Source organism: Asterias amurensis, chromosome 14 (assembly GCF_032118995.1).
Source record: "Asterias amurensis chromosome 14, ASM3211899v1".
NCBI classification, from domain to species: Eukaryota; Metazoa; Echinodermata; class Asteroidea; order Forcipulatida; family Asteriidae; genus Asterias; species Asterias amurensis.
In genome coordinates, this window is record NC_092661.1 from 14,358,045 (window position 1) to 14,371,252 (window position 13,208).

Sequence of the window (13,208 nt, forward strand, 5' to 3'; positions counted from 1 at the left end):
TTCCAAAAGAGAATTTTATTGTGCTTGTACTTTTTCTACCGTGTTTATTTGTGGTGTTTTAAAGGTGGGGTGATTGATACAATTTTTGACAGAGTAATGCTGATTTATGGGCGAAATTATCAAGTAAGATACACCTGTGAAAGTTCCAGCTGAATAGATATGAGTGTCTAATTGTTTGAGAAAACAGCAACAACAAAAATAAGGTATTTTTATCAAGAATGTCAAGAACGTATAGCTGGAACCAACCGCATCTCGTACCCTATGGGGGCAGCATTTTAACTGGCACCAAGCCCGATACTTCACGGAGGCAATGCCCTGGTGCCCTTGAAATACTCCAGTAGAAATGTTCACAAATTCCTCATAGGGTACCCCTTTACCAACGAGAAAATGCCTTGGTGCCCTTGCCCTTTCTAAAACGAGACAGGCCTGAGGCACACTTAAAATTTCCCAAAGGTCGCTTGCATGTGAAACAGTTGATTTATTAGTGAAAGTTAAGCACAGTACCTGATAGACTTGACTCCAAGTTAAGTGAAGAGGCAGACAGAATAGAAGGTGGGTGTGCTAGAGGTGAAATCAGAGATGATGGTGCATGGGAGAACATGACAACAGCTTGGACAGGAAAGTGAACAACTCAAAGAGTTATAAGGCCACCTTAAGAAGGGGGAGGGGAGGGAGTGAGGAGTGCAAAACAGGAAACAAACTTCATCATTGACATATCATTTGCGAGCTTCGATACTGGAGTCATAAAATGTATACTATAGTTTTGACTGACTGATGCAGTCATCATTTTCCGCAAATACAGGGATAGCGCTGAATTTCTGTGCTACCTATGTAAGCAAAGAATCAGCTAAATTTTAAATGCTTACTTGTGGAATGCACTTTAAAGTACAAACCTTTCTGCTTCCGAAAAGTACCAGTTATTACCTTACAGTAAACAGAGCTATGAAATTGGGGCCCCAGGCTTTATAAAAATGAGAAAGTTAGGAGATTAGAAAGACTTGTTACCAAAGAATGTGGAAGTGTTTCAATTTTTAATAAAAGCAGCAATAGACCCCTTGCATATGACGTCACAAGACCCAATCTGGGGTAAACTAAGACCAATCATTGACTGAGAGTACACTGCCAATCAAGGATTGATGCTTCCAGGTTGTCATCAAATATGGCGGCCATGTGCTTAAGGGGTTTGTTCAAGCTAAGCAAAACGGAAATAACAGAAACATAAAGAGACAAAACATTTTCACTGAAAAGCTTATTTATAAGTAAATTACTTAGACATATTGACAAACAATGTGGAATTTTAAGGCCACAAAATTTAAACGAGAACAATGAGTCAGGGGAAAAGCTATGCATTATTCATTATACAAGGTAAATGCAAGTATCATAGTTTAAGCCTCAACCACAACTTCAATTTCAACAGTCCTCCTGTGTTCTATTCAGTGGAATTCAAAGTATTGCTCAACATATTTGAATGCTAAGAAATTACAGGGAACCAATCAAACACTAAACAGTTATATTTACATGACAGTTTGACTGGTAACCTGGCCTGTTAAGCAAATCTTGTTGGTGCTAAGTGTACAAAAACTCCAGAATCAAGTGGCTACCTATGGGCAAAGCAGAGCTGCCAACATTTGCATCTTACAATCAGGGAGATTTTGTACAACAATCAGGGAGTTTCAAAATAATAGATACAAAGTGTTCATAATCAGGGAGATTTCTTTGCAACTTGTTAATCAATGCCCATCTTTATAGAGCTGTTTAAAGACTAGTCTTCTCAGTTGGTGTATCTCAACATATGCATAAAATAACAAACTTTGACAAGACTGGTCTTTGACAATTACCAATAGTGTCCATTTTCTTTAAGATCCAAATATCTGTTCAGAAAATTCAACCTTAAATTTTTTTCTGTTTAAATTTCCCCTTGCTGGAAGAAGTTTTTCACTCAATGAAATTTATAAATCCCAAGAGTAATTTGAACATCTGTACTGACAAAAGTGTTAAAATATAAATATAAACAAATACAATATATATAATAATATAAACAAATACGTGATATAAACATATACACACATATGCTTGCATAAATTTTCATACTTATTAAAAACAACCAAACTTTCATGGAGTGGTCTCCTCTAAAAGTGAAGTTTTGTTACTTTAAAGGCACTGGACACTATTGGTAATTACTAAAAACAGTTGTAAGCATAAAAACGTACTTGGTAGTGAGTAATGGAGAGCTGTTGACAGTATAAAAACATTGTGAGAAACAGCTCCCTCTGAAATACATAGTTTTTGAGAAAGAGGTTATTTCTTACTCAAATAATAAAAGACTTCAGCTGAAGCCTTTTATTATGCATCCTGAAGGCACACACAGATGTGCAACAAGGGTGTTTTTTCTTTCATTATTCTCTTGCAACTTCATTGACCAATTGAGCCCAAAATAATGTTCACAGGTTTGTTATGTTATGCATACATTGAGATACACCAAGTGAGAATACTGGTCTTTGACAATTACCATGAGGTATCCAGTGCCTTTAAATCAATTCAGCCTGAATGTTATTGTACAGTGACTGCTGAGGGTACCTTTGGTGGCTGGAGGGAGGTCAGTCTGGACGGTGATGGCGTGGTCGGCCCACTCTCTACGGAGAGACTGAACTCATATGGGTCTCTACTCGTCAGGTTGAACTTTAACCTCTCCTCTGTTTGGAAAGAAAGATGCAAGAAAGACACGAATGAAAGCAATACTCAATAACTAGATAAGTAGGATTTGAAACTTTGCATGGTGAAAATACAATCGCGGTAACATCATACTTAGGCAGCAAGCAGCATTGGAGTCCAGCTTTCACCAGAACACGATCAGAGCATAGTGATCGAAACATCAAGTTGAAACCTACAGTATCATTACATGGTGTTGCTGCAAATCTTACTATATAGAGACATCTAGTAGGCAGAGATTGCCATCGAAATGGCATGATTTGCGGTAAGTTGAATCGAATGTAGGTAAAAACTTAGGAGAACAGTTTAGAATGACGAAAGAGTAAAATTGCAAGCCATCAAGTGTTTTTGAAAATTTTTCAATTTGCATTGAAACAACAACACAAACTCACCAACATATTTCTCAGACCCCGAACTCGTTGCTAGTTCTTTCCAAGAAGTCAAGTAACTGCAAGAGAAAGAAAAATCAAGACTTTAAAGTTTATGAAAATTGATTTCTCATCCAAACAAAATGTTCAGTTAAAACTCCAGCAGGGCAGTTCAACTCGATACCAAACAAAATTGAATACACTGGACGGGCTGGACGCTATTGGTAATTGTCAAAGACCAGTCTTCTTTCTTGGTGTGTCTCAACATATGCACAAAATAACAAACCTGTGAAAATTTACGCTCAATTGGTTGTCAAAGTTGCGAGATAATAATGGAAGAAAAAACACCCTTGTCACACGAAGTTGTGTGCTTTCAGATGCTTGATTTCGGGACCTCAAAATCTAATTCTGAGGTCTCGAAATCGAATTCGTGGAAAATTACTTCTTTCTCCCAAACTACCGTACTTCAGTGGGAGCCTTTTCACACAATGTTGTATACTATCAACAGCTCTCCATTGCTTGTTACCAAGTAAGTTTTTATGCAAACAAATATTTTGACTAATTACCAATAGTGTCCACTGCCGTTAGCAAACAAAATTCTTAATCACCAATCAAAATATGTACTTGCTGATTTGTGATGCCCTGGTACACCCCAAAGTTAATAGTATTTTGGGATTGAATTGCCCTCCAGTAATACATGGAAATGAACACTAGGGTTGCTGATTGATGATACTTTTTGAGAAGATAAAATAGACTGTACATGTGCGATAATGGTGCTTTTGGAATAAATAAAATAGTTTGTACATGTTTGACCTTGGCACTGAAAGAACTTTATGAAAAAATATGGAAAACCTCAGGGGGTCGCAAACAAGTCTAATCTGTGTAAATCCTTTCATAACCCAAGATATTTTAAAGCCCATCTGCTCAACTCACTCGTCAAAGTTAAGGCCACTTGTCCACTCTAGTAGTTCATCGACCTCCCACTCCTCAACGATTTCAGATCCTTGGCTCTCAATAGCAGCCACCATGCCGGCTGCAGCACCCTCTACCAGTGATTTAGTGTCAGAGTCCCCCGTCTTGGCCTGGAGCATTCCTTCCTGGTACCTAATGAGGGAGGGGAGGTTAATATTTAGATAAAGTTCTGGATAACAAGTAGTCTATAAAATAATATTATTATTTGATCTGGACTACATGCTGTTGCTCTACCAACTGATCTATACATTAAAGTGGATTCAAGTGTATCTAATATAATTTTTTTTTTTTTAAGTTTGCAAATAAAACTGCTATTCTATTCTATATTATCTAGTCCTAATGTTGGCGGTCTCATTATTTTGTCAATATCTTTGTTTAAAGTACAATTACAAAACTGATTATAAAAGTGCATTTATGAGATATCCTTGGTTTCATTACCAGAAATATGTATAGAAAAATAACAATAAGGCTGTGTCCAAAACGGCAACAGCTACAGCTAAATCAGCCTGCTGAAAGTATTGAAGAACAGCAATCTAGTCGTAATCTCACGATCTAGCCGTAGCTGTAGCCGAAGCGTCGTTTGGGACACGGCCTAATAATAATTGAACTCTTACATCTTCTTCATCCATTCCACCTTGCGCTGCTTCTTGCGCTTCTCTACATCTTGTCTTCTCTGAAGCTTGGAATGAGGGAAGTCCACTTTCTTGTTACTGCTCTCCCAGGTGACTGGATCCTGGTCAGGCCGTAGGAGTAACTGCAGCAAACGTCAAACACAGAAATAAGATTAACAATGCCTGATTCAATTTGGGCCAATAGAAATCGAGTCCTTTTACGTGCAATACCCAACACACAGGACCAACGACTTTTTTTCCCATCTGAGGGATGAAGCATCATGGTTAAGTGTCTTGGTTAAGAACACAGGTGCCACACAACAGGGACTCGAACCCACACTCTGCTGATCAGAAATACCACAGCTTGAGTCCATTGCTCTCAAAGGGAAGGTACACATTTGGTATTAAATTATTCAAAACAACTTAAAAACTAACTAGGTAACGAGCATTGGAGAGCTGTTGATAGTATAAAACATTGTGGGAAACGACTCCCTCTGAAGTATCGTAGTTTTTGAGAAAGAGGTAATTTCTCATTAAGATATTATTATTATCATTATCATTATCATTATCATTATCATTATCATTATCATTATCATTATCATTATCATTATCATTATCATTATCATTATCATTATCATTATCATTATCATTATCATTATCATTATCATTATCATTATCATTATCATTATCATTATCATTATCATTATCATTATCATTATCATTATCATTATCATTATCATTATCATTATCATTATCATTATCATTATCATTATCATTATCATTATCATTATCATTATCATTATCATTATCATTATCATTATCATTATCATTATCATTATCATTATCATTATCATTATCATTATCATTATCATTATCATTATCATTATCATTATCATTATCATTATCATTATCATTATCATTATCATTATCATTATCATTATCATTATCATTATCATTATCATTATCATTATCATTATCATTATCATTATCATTATCATTATCATTATCATTATCATTATCATTATCATTATCATTATCATTATCATTATCATTATCATTATCATTATCATTATCATTATCATTATCATTATCATTATCATTATCATTATCATTATCATTATCATTATCATTATCATTATCATTATCATTATCATTATCATTATCATTATCATTATCATTATCATTATCATTATCATTATCATTATCATTATCATTATCATTATCATTATCATTATCATTATCATTATCATTATCATTATCATTATCATTATCATTATCATTATCATTATCATTATCATTATCATTATCATTATCATTATCATTATCATTATCATTATCATTATCATTATCATTATCATTATCATTATCATTATCATTATCATTATCATTATCATTATCATTATCATTATCATTATCATTATCATTATCATTATCATTATCATTATCATTATCATTATCATTATCATTATCATTATCATTATCATTATCATTATCATTATCATTATCATTATCATTATCATTATCATTATCATTATCATTATCATTATCATTATCATTATCATTATTATTATTATTATTATTATTATTATTATTATTATTATTATTATTAATTTGGCAATTCACATAAAAATACAAAAATACAAAAGGTTTATACGTAAAGGATAAAACTCTTAAAAACATTAAATATATAAATATATACATCTGGATTGGAAAACAGTAAAAAGGGAGATACATCAAGATATAAAAAAGGAGAACAGGCAGTAAACGAGAAGACAAAGACTTCTAGCTAGAAGTCTTTTATTCCTATCTGAAAGCACACAAATTCGTCCAACAAGGGTGTTTTTTTCTTTCATCATTTTCTTGCAACTTCGATGACCGATTGAACCCAAATTTTCACAGGCTTGTTATTTTATGCTTATGATGGGATACACCAAGTGAGAACACTGGTCTTTGACAATTACCAAACGTGTACAGTGCCTTTAATGGCTAGGCCACGACACCCCATATTTGACTTACCCTGTCTGATACAAGTCTCCACCCATTGTTCTCTATTCTCTGGTACCAGCCTACATGCTTATCTTTCCTCATCTTGGCAGCGGCCGGTATACTGTTGTGGACCTCCTTAGCCGCCCGTCGTTTGGAACCAGCGGCTGTGTAATCCTTGGGACTGTTGGCGCACATGTCAACGATGTTACGGTGAGTGAAGATCTTGTAGTAGATATTTGGGGGAAACTTGTCCTGTTTTTATTTGGTGAAGGGAAAACGACAACATAAGTTGGTGAAAAGCAGTTTACTTTTCTGTCACTCTTCTGTTCATGGATTTTGTCTTTTGTGTTCCCTACCTTCTGTGATTCGCAGTCACAATCATTGTCACAATAAAACTTTTTAGTGGCAAATGGTGCGAAAACAAAAAGCCTGGGACAAAATTCCACACTGAGTAAACCCTTTTATGCCTATTGATCATTTCAACAACTTACAGATGGTAGTGCCATGTTAAAACAAAACAAAACAAAGACCAGCCAGCTCAGCACAGGCTTAAGATTTAAGACTGGCTTAAAATGTAAACCAGGGTATTGCAGTGTTCTATAATTAAAGACTGTCTAGGCGTGGGCGTGTCTTACTGGTGTAAGACCACTTGGTGCAATACGCCCAGAACTTTGGTCTGGTACACTAGATCTATGGCCACGACACTCCACCTACATTAAGTATACTCCTGCTCTGGTAGGCATTTTCGCTTACAGCATGTAGAGCCATAAAAATGAGCCTTAGTCTATGCATTCCTACTTACCCCAGCTAGTCTGAACTTGATGTGTATTCCAGCTGCTGCATCTAAGATCTTCGCCTCCTTAGGGTTGATACATCTTAGCATCATACTCGGGTCACCACGGCAACGGAAGTTGATGAGGTCGCGGTAGTAACGGTAAACTTGTATATCCTGTATGCAAAGAATGAACTCAAAGTAGTTAGTACAGCCGAGTATGGGGGTTTTAAAAATTTATGTTTTGGGGCACATCTGGTCGTGCTGGTTTTCTAGTTCACCAAAAAAAATTACATACAATGACACCATATGTTGGTAGTCAGGCGAGCGGTCAAGGGTAACAAACTCTAGTCAGCTGAGTCATCAGAGTGGGGGTTCGAATCCCTGTTGAGACAATTGTGTCGTTAGGCAAGGCACACAGTTGCTTCTCATCACCTATCCTCACCAATCGTTGCAGGCTTACAGCCCATTGATGCAACAACCCTCCACTCTCCTGGGTTGTGTGGCTGGTGCATGGGTGATTTTGTGTCACCTAGAAGGAAATGAAATCCTGCAACATGTGCGCACTTTTGGCTGTTGGTGCAGCATGCTCCAAAGGAGACCAGAAGAAACACATTAGTCTGGCCCTTTTTTTTTATAATAGTAATTCTGCTTCTATGCTTGCTACAGTTGCACACAGGGAACGTGTCTACCCACAATATGTGTTCTCCATACTCTCTGTATTGACCCCTTGCACGCATGTCACACACAGTGACTGTGCCATGCTCACCATTTTGGTGGTCAATAGGTTTACGTGTAAGTGCCACGTCGCCTAAAATGCGCACTTCACTGAATAACGCACAGATGACATTGCCCACTAATATGGCGCATCCAAGATTATTCAATGATGACCTCAGGTGAATTGGGTAAATCCAAACTGAGGCCAGAAGGAACATGCTTAGTCTGACCCCTTTTTGTATAATGATAACTCTGCATCCATGCTTACTATTGCACATTAGGAACATATCTACTCACAATGTGTGTCCTCCAAGCTCTCTGTATAATCTTAGCGGCTTCCTTGGGGTTCAGGGGATAAGTCCTCTTCTTCTTCCTCCTCTTCTTTGGTTGAACTTTGACCTTTGTCTGGCTGGGCCCGGTTGAGCTAGAGACTACAACGGACTGGACCCCTTGGTGGGATATGTTGGTGGCCATCGTGGAACGCTGCCTCCTGACTCTGTGCCACCAGTTCTGGATGAAGTGGGCGCAGAATTCTCTAAACCTGTCAGTTTAAAAAGAGGGAAGATTATTTTGGGTTCAGGGTTAACTGCTCTATGCTCCGAGACCCTTATATTCTGACAAACCTTTGTTCCGAAAATCCCCCTCTTGATTTACACACTACTTCATCTCTCCATTTTCCTTGATTTAAATACAAATTTACAAATCACCAACATGAAGTAGGTGCAGAATTCTCTATACCTGTCAGTTTAGAAAGAGGGAAGAATATTTTGATTTCAGGGTGCCGGCTCTATGCTCCGACACCCTTATATTCTGCCAAACCTTTGTTACGAAAATCCCTTCGTGATTTACATACTACCTTCGTCTCTCCATTTTCCTCGATTAATATACAAATTTACAAATCACCAACATTATTTTCAGTATAACAATTTTCTGTAAAATTGAAAGTACTTACGATATAACAACCGACTCCCCTTTTGACTTTTTGAAACTGCAGTATTTTTCATAGTAGGCTTCCAGTCTCTGTCTGGCGCTAGCTGTTTTAAGAACTGAAGCCTTGGCCCCAACTGAATCCTTTAAACAAGAGGGACAACAACAACAACTTCTTAACAAGAATTCCTCGTTCTCTTTTAGCTCAAGACAAGAGAAATGCAATCCAGTTTCAAAAATAATAATAATAATGTAGAGGCCCCACTACAAAAAAGTACTCCAGATTGTACAGTAGGGCATATCAAACCAAGTTAAAGGCACACGTTGCCTTGGATCGGTCGAGTTGGTCTTTGAAAAGTGTTTGTAACCGTTTGTAAATGGTTAGAAAGATGTTGTAAAAGAAGAATACAATGATTCATACAAACAAACCTCGACATTACATGGTTTTCCATTTACCTCGTCGACTAACACGGTCAACCATTTATGGGAATGGCAAACCGTGTTTTTCGCAAAGTAAAAGGAAAACCACGCAATTTCGAGGCAAATTGTGTAGATCCTTGTATTTTTTAAAACATCTTTCCAAACATATATATGCATTTTGTAACAAACGGTTACAAACGCTTTTTATAGACCAACTCGTCCGATCCAAGGCAACAGGTTCCTTTAAACACCAAGAAGAAAACATTCCGGAGACCTTGTTCCAATTCTATTAATTTTGGTTTTACCCATATACACCGATGTGTATTAGCTCTGTATGCTCAGTACATTGTACTTTCCCAAGTTCTGTGAAAAAAAAAAATAACAGGCTTATTACTTGGGTAGGATTTGAACCCACTACCTTTGCTATTCTAGAGCACTGTCATACCAACTAGACCACTGAGATTGCCTGGTAGCTAGAGGCAGTTTGAATCCTATATTTTGGCAGCAAGTACCGCATCAATATAATATATATAATACTGTGTTTATTACTCCGGTGGATTCGAACCCACGACCTTTGCAATTCTAGAGCAGTGTCATATCAACCCGACCACTGAGATTACCTGGTATTTAGAGGCAGTTTGAATCCTATTTTAGCAGCGGGTACTACATTGATTTAATAGATGTTAAATTTCCAATAGCATGGCCCAGACACAACGTTAGGGGCAAAAGGTCAACGCTAGATACTGATACAAAATTTCAAGACAAAAAACCTGGTTGAACTACAGCCCTAAATAATACAATATATCTCTGACACAAAATAGGGACGTCCAAATTTGCTACCTTTGATTGGGTGGTTGTGAGCTTTGACAGTGATTTGTCGGGTGTTTTTGAGGGTGTTGTTCTGACATCTCTCAGACCGTGTTCACTGTTGATGAATCTACTACCTGTTTGGTGCACCCTGGTGCTCACGGTTGGGTTTAAGATGTCAAAGAGACGACATCTGAAAAAGATGTACAGACATGACAAATATCAGAAGGACGGACAGCTTCTTCAAGGTGTCATGGACGAGCTGGTTAGAGCATCGAAACAAGTTCTGCTGGTTTAGTAATCAGGGTGTGGGTTCATATCTCGGTCATAGACCTTTTCGCAAATACCTTTGCGCACGCGTAGACTGTTGAACGAGGTGCATTGTGGGATATATATTGATCAAATTTGGATACCAGCTAGACCACAATGCACCAAATTCCAAGCTTTACGCGTGCGCCCCAGTATTTGCGATAAGGTCTATGACATTTGTGTCCTTGAGCAAGACACTTCACTATATAATTGCTACTTTTATCCAGATGTATAAACGGGTACCTGCGAGGGTAGAATTTGAGATATTCATAATTAGAATACGCAATTTTGGGGGATAAAAACTTATATTTTTGTCCATAACCGCAGTCCTCCGAAGTGAAATGACTTTCAAAATGCTTTATCGAAAGCTGCTGTAAGTGTTTTTATTGCCATTAATTCTGAGCGTGGTGACCAAATGTGTACATTCCCTTTGAAGGCATTGGAAACGTTGTGTAACTGTCAAAGACTAGTATTCTCACTTGGTGTATCCCGACATAATATGCATAAAATAACAAAACTGTGAAAGTTTGGGCTCAATTGGTCATGAATCGAAAGTTGCAAGAGAATAGTGAAAGAAAAAACACCCTTGTTGCATGGCTTTGTGTGCTTTCAGATGCATAAGAGGCTTCAGTTCTGAATTCATTGATTATTTGAGTGAGAAATCACTTCTAGAAACATATTATTTCATAGGGAGACGTTTCTCAAAATGTTTATACTATCAACAGCTCTCTATTACTCGTCACCAAGTTAGTTTTTTTATCTTCAAGTACGCGCTAATCCTCCAATCTGATTCGCAGAAAAACCTATATTATTGCACGGCTAATATCACTACCTGCATCTTGTGTGTTCTATGGTCGCGCGCCAAGTTTGCTTGAAGATATATACGTTATCACATGGGCGCTCGTGGAAATACGGAAAATACAGCGCGTCTGCATCCCATATCCAACTCTGCCTTCACCTTTGTTGGATATGGGACGCAGAAGCGCTATAATTTTACGTATTCCGCTCGCGCTTGTGTGATAACTTATAAATAATGCTAACAACAGTTATTTTTTGAGTAATTACCAATAGTGTCCAGTGCCTTTAAAGCTTTACCAACCTTGTCCAATGACCTCTCCATACTCTCTGTAATTCAATAGCAGCTGCTGAGCTCCTCTCCTCGGATGATGCGCTCTTCTTCCGAATCAAGGCTCGCCGAGATTGCTTGGAGCCCGCCGCTAACTTCAAATCTCGCACGATGTTTTCTTCTCCTGTTTATTTGGGTTAAAGATAAACTCTTATTAATTAGAAATCACTACAAAAAAAAAGGAAAATGAGCAAATAACTGGCCACGCTTGTGGATCTAGGGGTTTTGGGGTTTGAATCCCACCAATGTCCCATGTCTAGGATTTTTCAGCAGGACTACAGAAAGTTCTGAAATCCAGTGCATCACGTATCAGTGTACTCTCACTGTTTGTTCTGCTATCATCTCCATGAGGTGACCAGAGTGGTTCAAACTTCATAGTTCTAGGACTAGAGTAGGAGTAGACAAATGAAAATAATAATCTTCATCCCCTATATTTTGGCCATACTGCTTCTTTTTTTTTCACTATGCAAGTCGTCAGACACACAAGGCCTGAAGGCCACTTCAAGGTGTGGGCTACAATATTATTTTGATCCAGAGGCCGTTGCCACCTACTCCTCGCGCTGACACAGGGTTACCCCTTTTACATTCCATACGGATGTCGACTTGGGTATCATCATGTCCGAAGCCTGGCCAGTAGACTGCACAACCCACACACACAGTAGATAGAGTCACACTCACAAATCACACTGAGTACTGACACATACATTGACCATCATGTTGACAGTGACAGGTGAGCTGCTGAGGGAGTGAGAACAACAACAATAAAAACATTACCTGGAAAGTGCACATTTTTCAGGAACTTGTGAGCTTCTTTTCTTGTTAACATCTTCAAAACCTCCTAAACAAGACAGAGCATTTTCATTACTATGAGTTAGCATTCACGTCACTAAACTTATGCCGGGAATAGACCAACGAAAAAAGTTATACAGACTTTCACAAACACGAAGAGAAAAAAAAATGCAACAGAACATCGATCGTTGTCAAGACTGTATCCAAGGTAAACTGCTTATATATCATCAATTTACGCAATATAATAAGCTTTAAATGTCTCTCAAAACAAGTCACACTAAACATTGGTAAATTTACTCCAATAAAATCGATAATTGATAGCTGTGTGGATATTTACAAACTTTGAAAAACTTACACTTTTGAAAAAGTTCAGCGGAGATTTACACCAAATCTTGGGTTGTCGCTACCGACTGGAACTATCAGGCCGCTTGGTGGCAGTGTTTGAACTGGACAATCCCTATCGCGAGATGGCTCACTACACTACCAACGGTCGGCTTTTTGGGGTGCCCGGGGGGGTGGGGGAGGGGTGTCGCTCACAACTGTGGTGATCGAAATAACTATTCACTGCGATTAAAATTAAAAAATAATTAATTTTTTAAGAAAATTTGTAGGCAAATGATGCCTCTAGGAAGGTGAACTGCCGTTTCGGGCATAGCAATAAATAACCAACGAGTGCCCCGAGACGACTCAGCACT

General features: G+C 37.7%; 1 protein-coding gene across 1 annotated transcript; it reads right to left on the reverse strand.

Moving 5' to 3' along the window:
* Positions 1-1,234: 1,234 nt before the first annotated feature.
* Positions 1,235-12,965, reverse strand: LOC139947508 (uncharacterized). The gene is made up of 12 exons (XM_071945435.1): positions 12,869-12,965; positions 12,499-12,562; positions 11,698-11,848; positions 10,323-10,482; positions 9,088-9,206; positions 8,433-8,676; positions 7,449-7,595; positions 6,677-6,898; positions 4,664-4,803; positions 4,011-4,181; positions 3,102-3,157; positions 1,235-2,693 (listed from the first exon to the last, which is right to left on the reverse strand). Exons 2-12 carry the CDS (start codon positions 12,548-12,550, stop codon positions 2,551-2,553), a joined length of 1,605 nt encoding a protein of 534 aa, XP_071801536.1. The 5' UTR covers positions 12,551-12,562; positions 12,869-12,965; the 3' UTR covers positions 1,235-2,550.
* Positions 12,966-13,208: the final 243 nt, after the last annotated feature.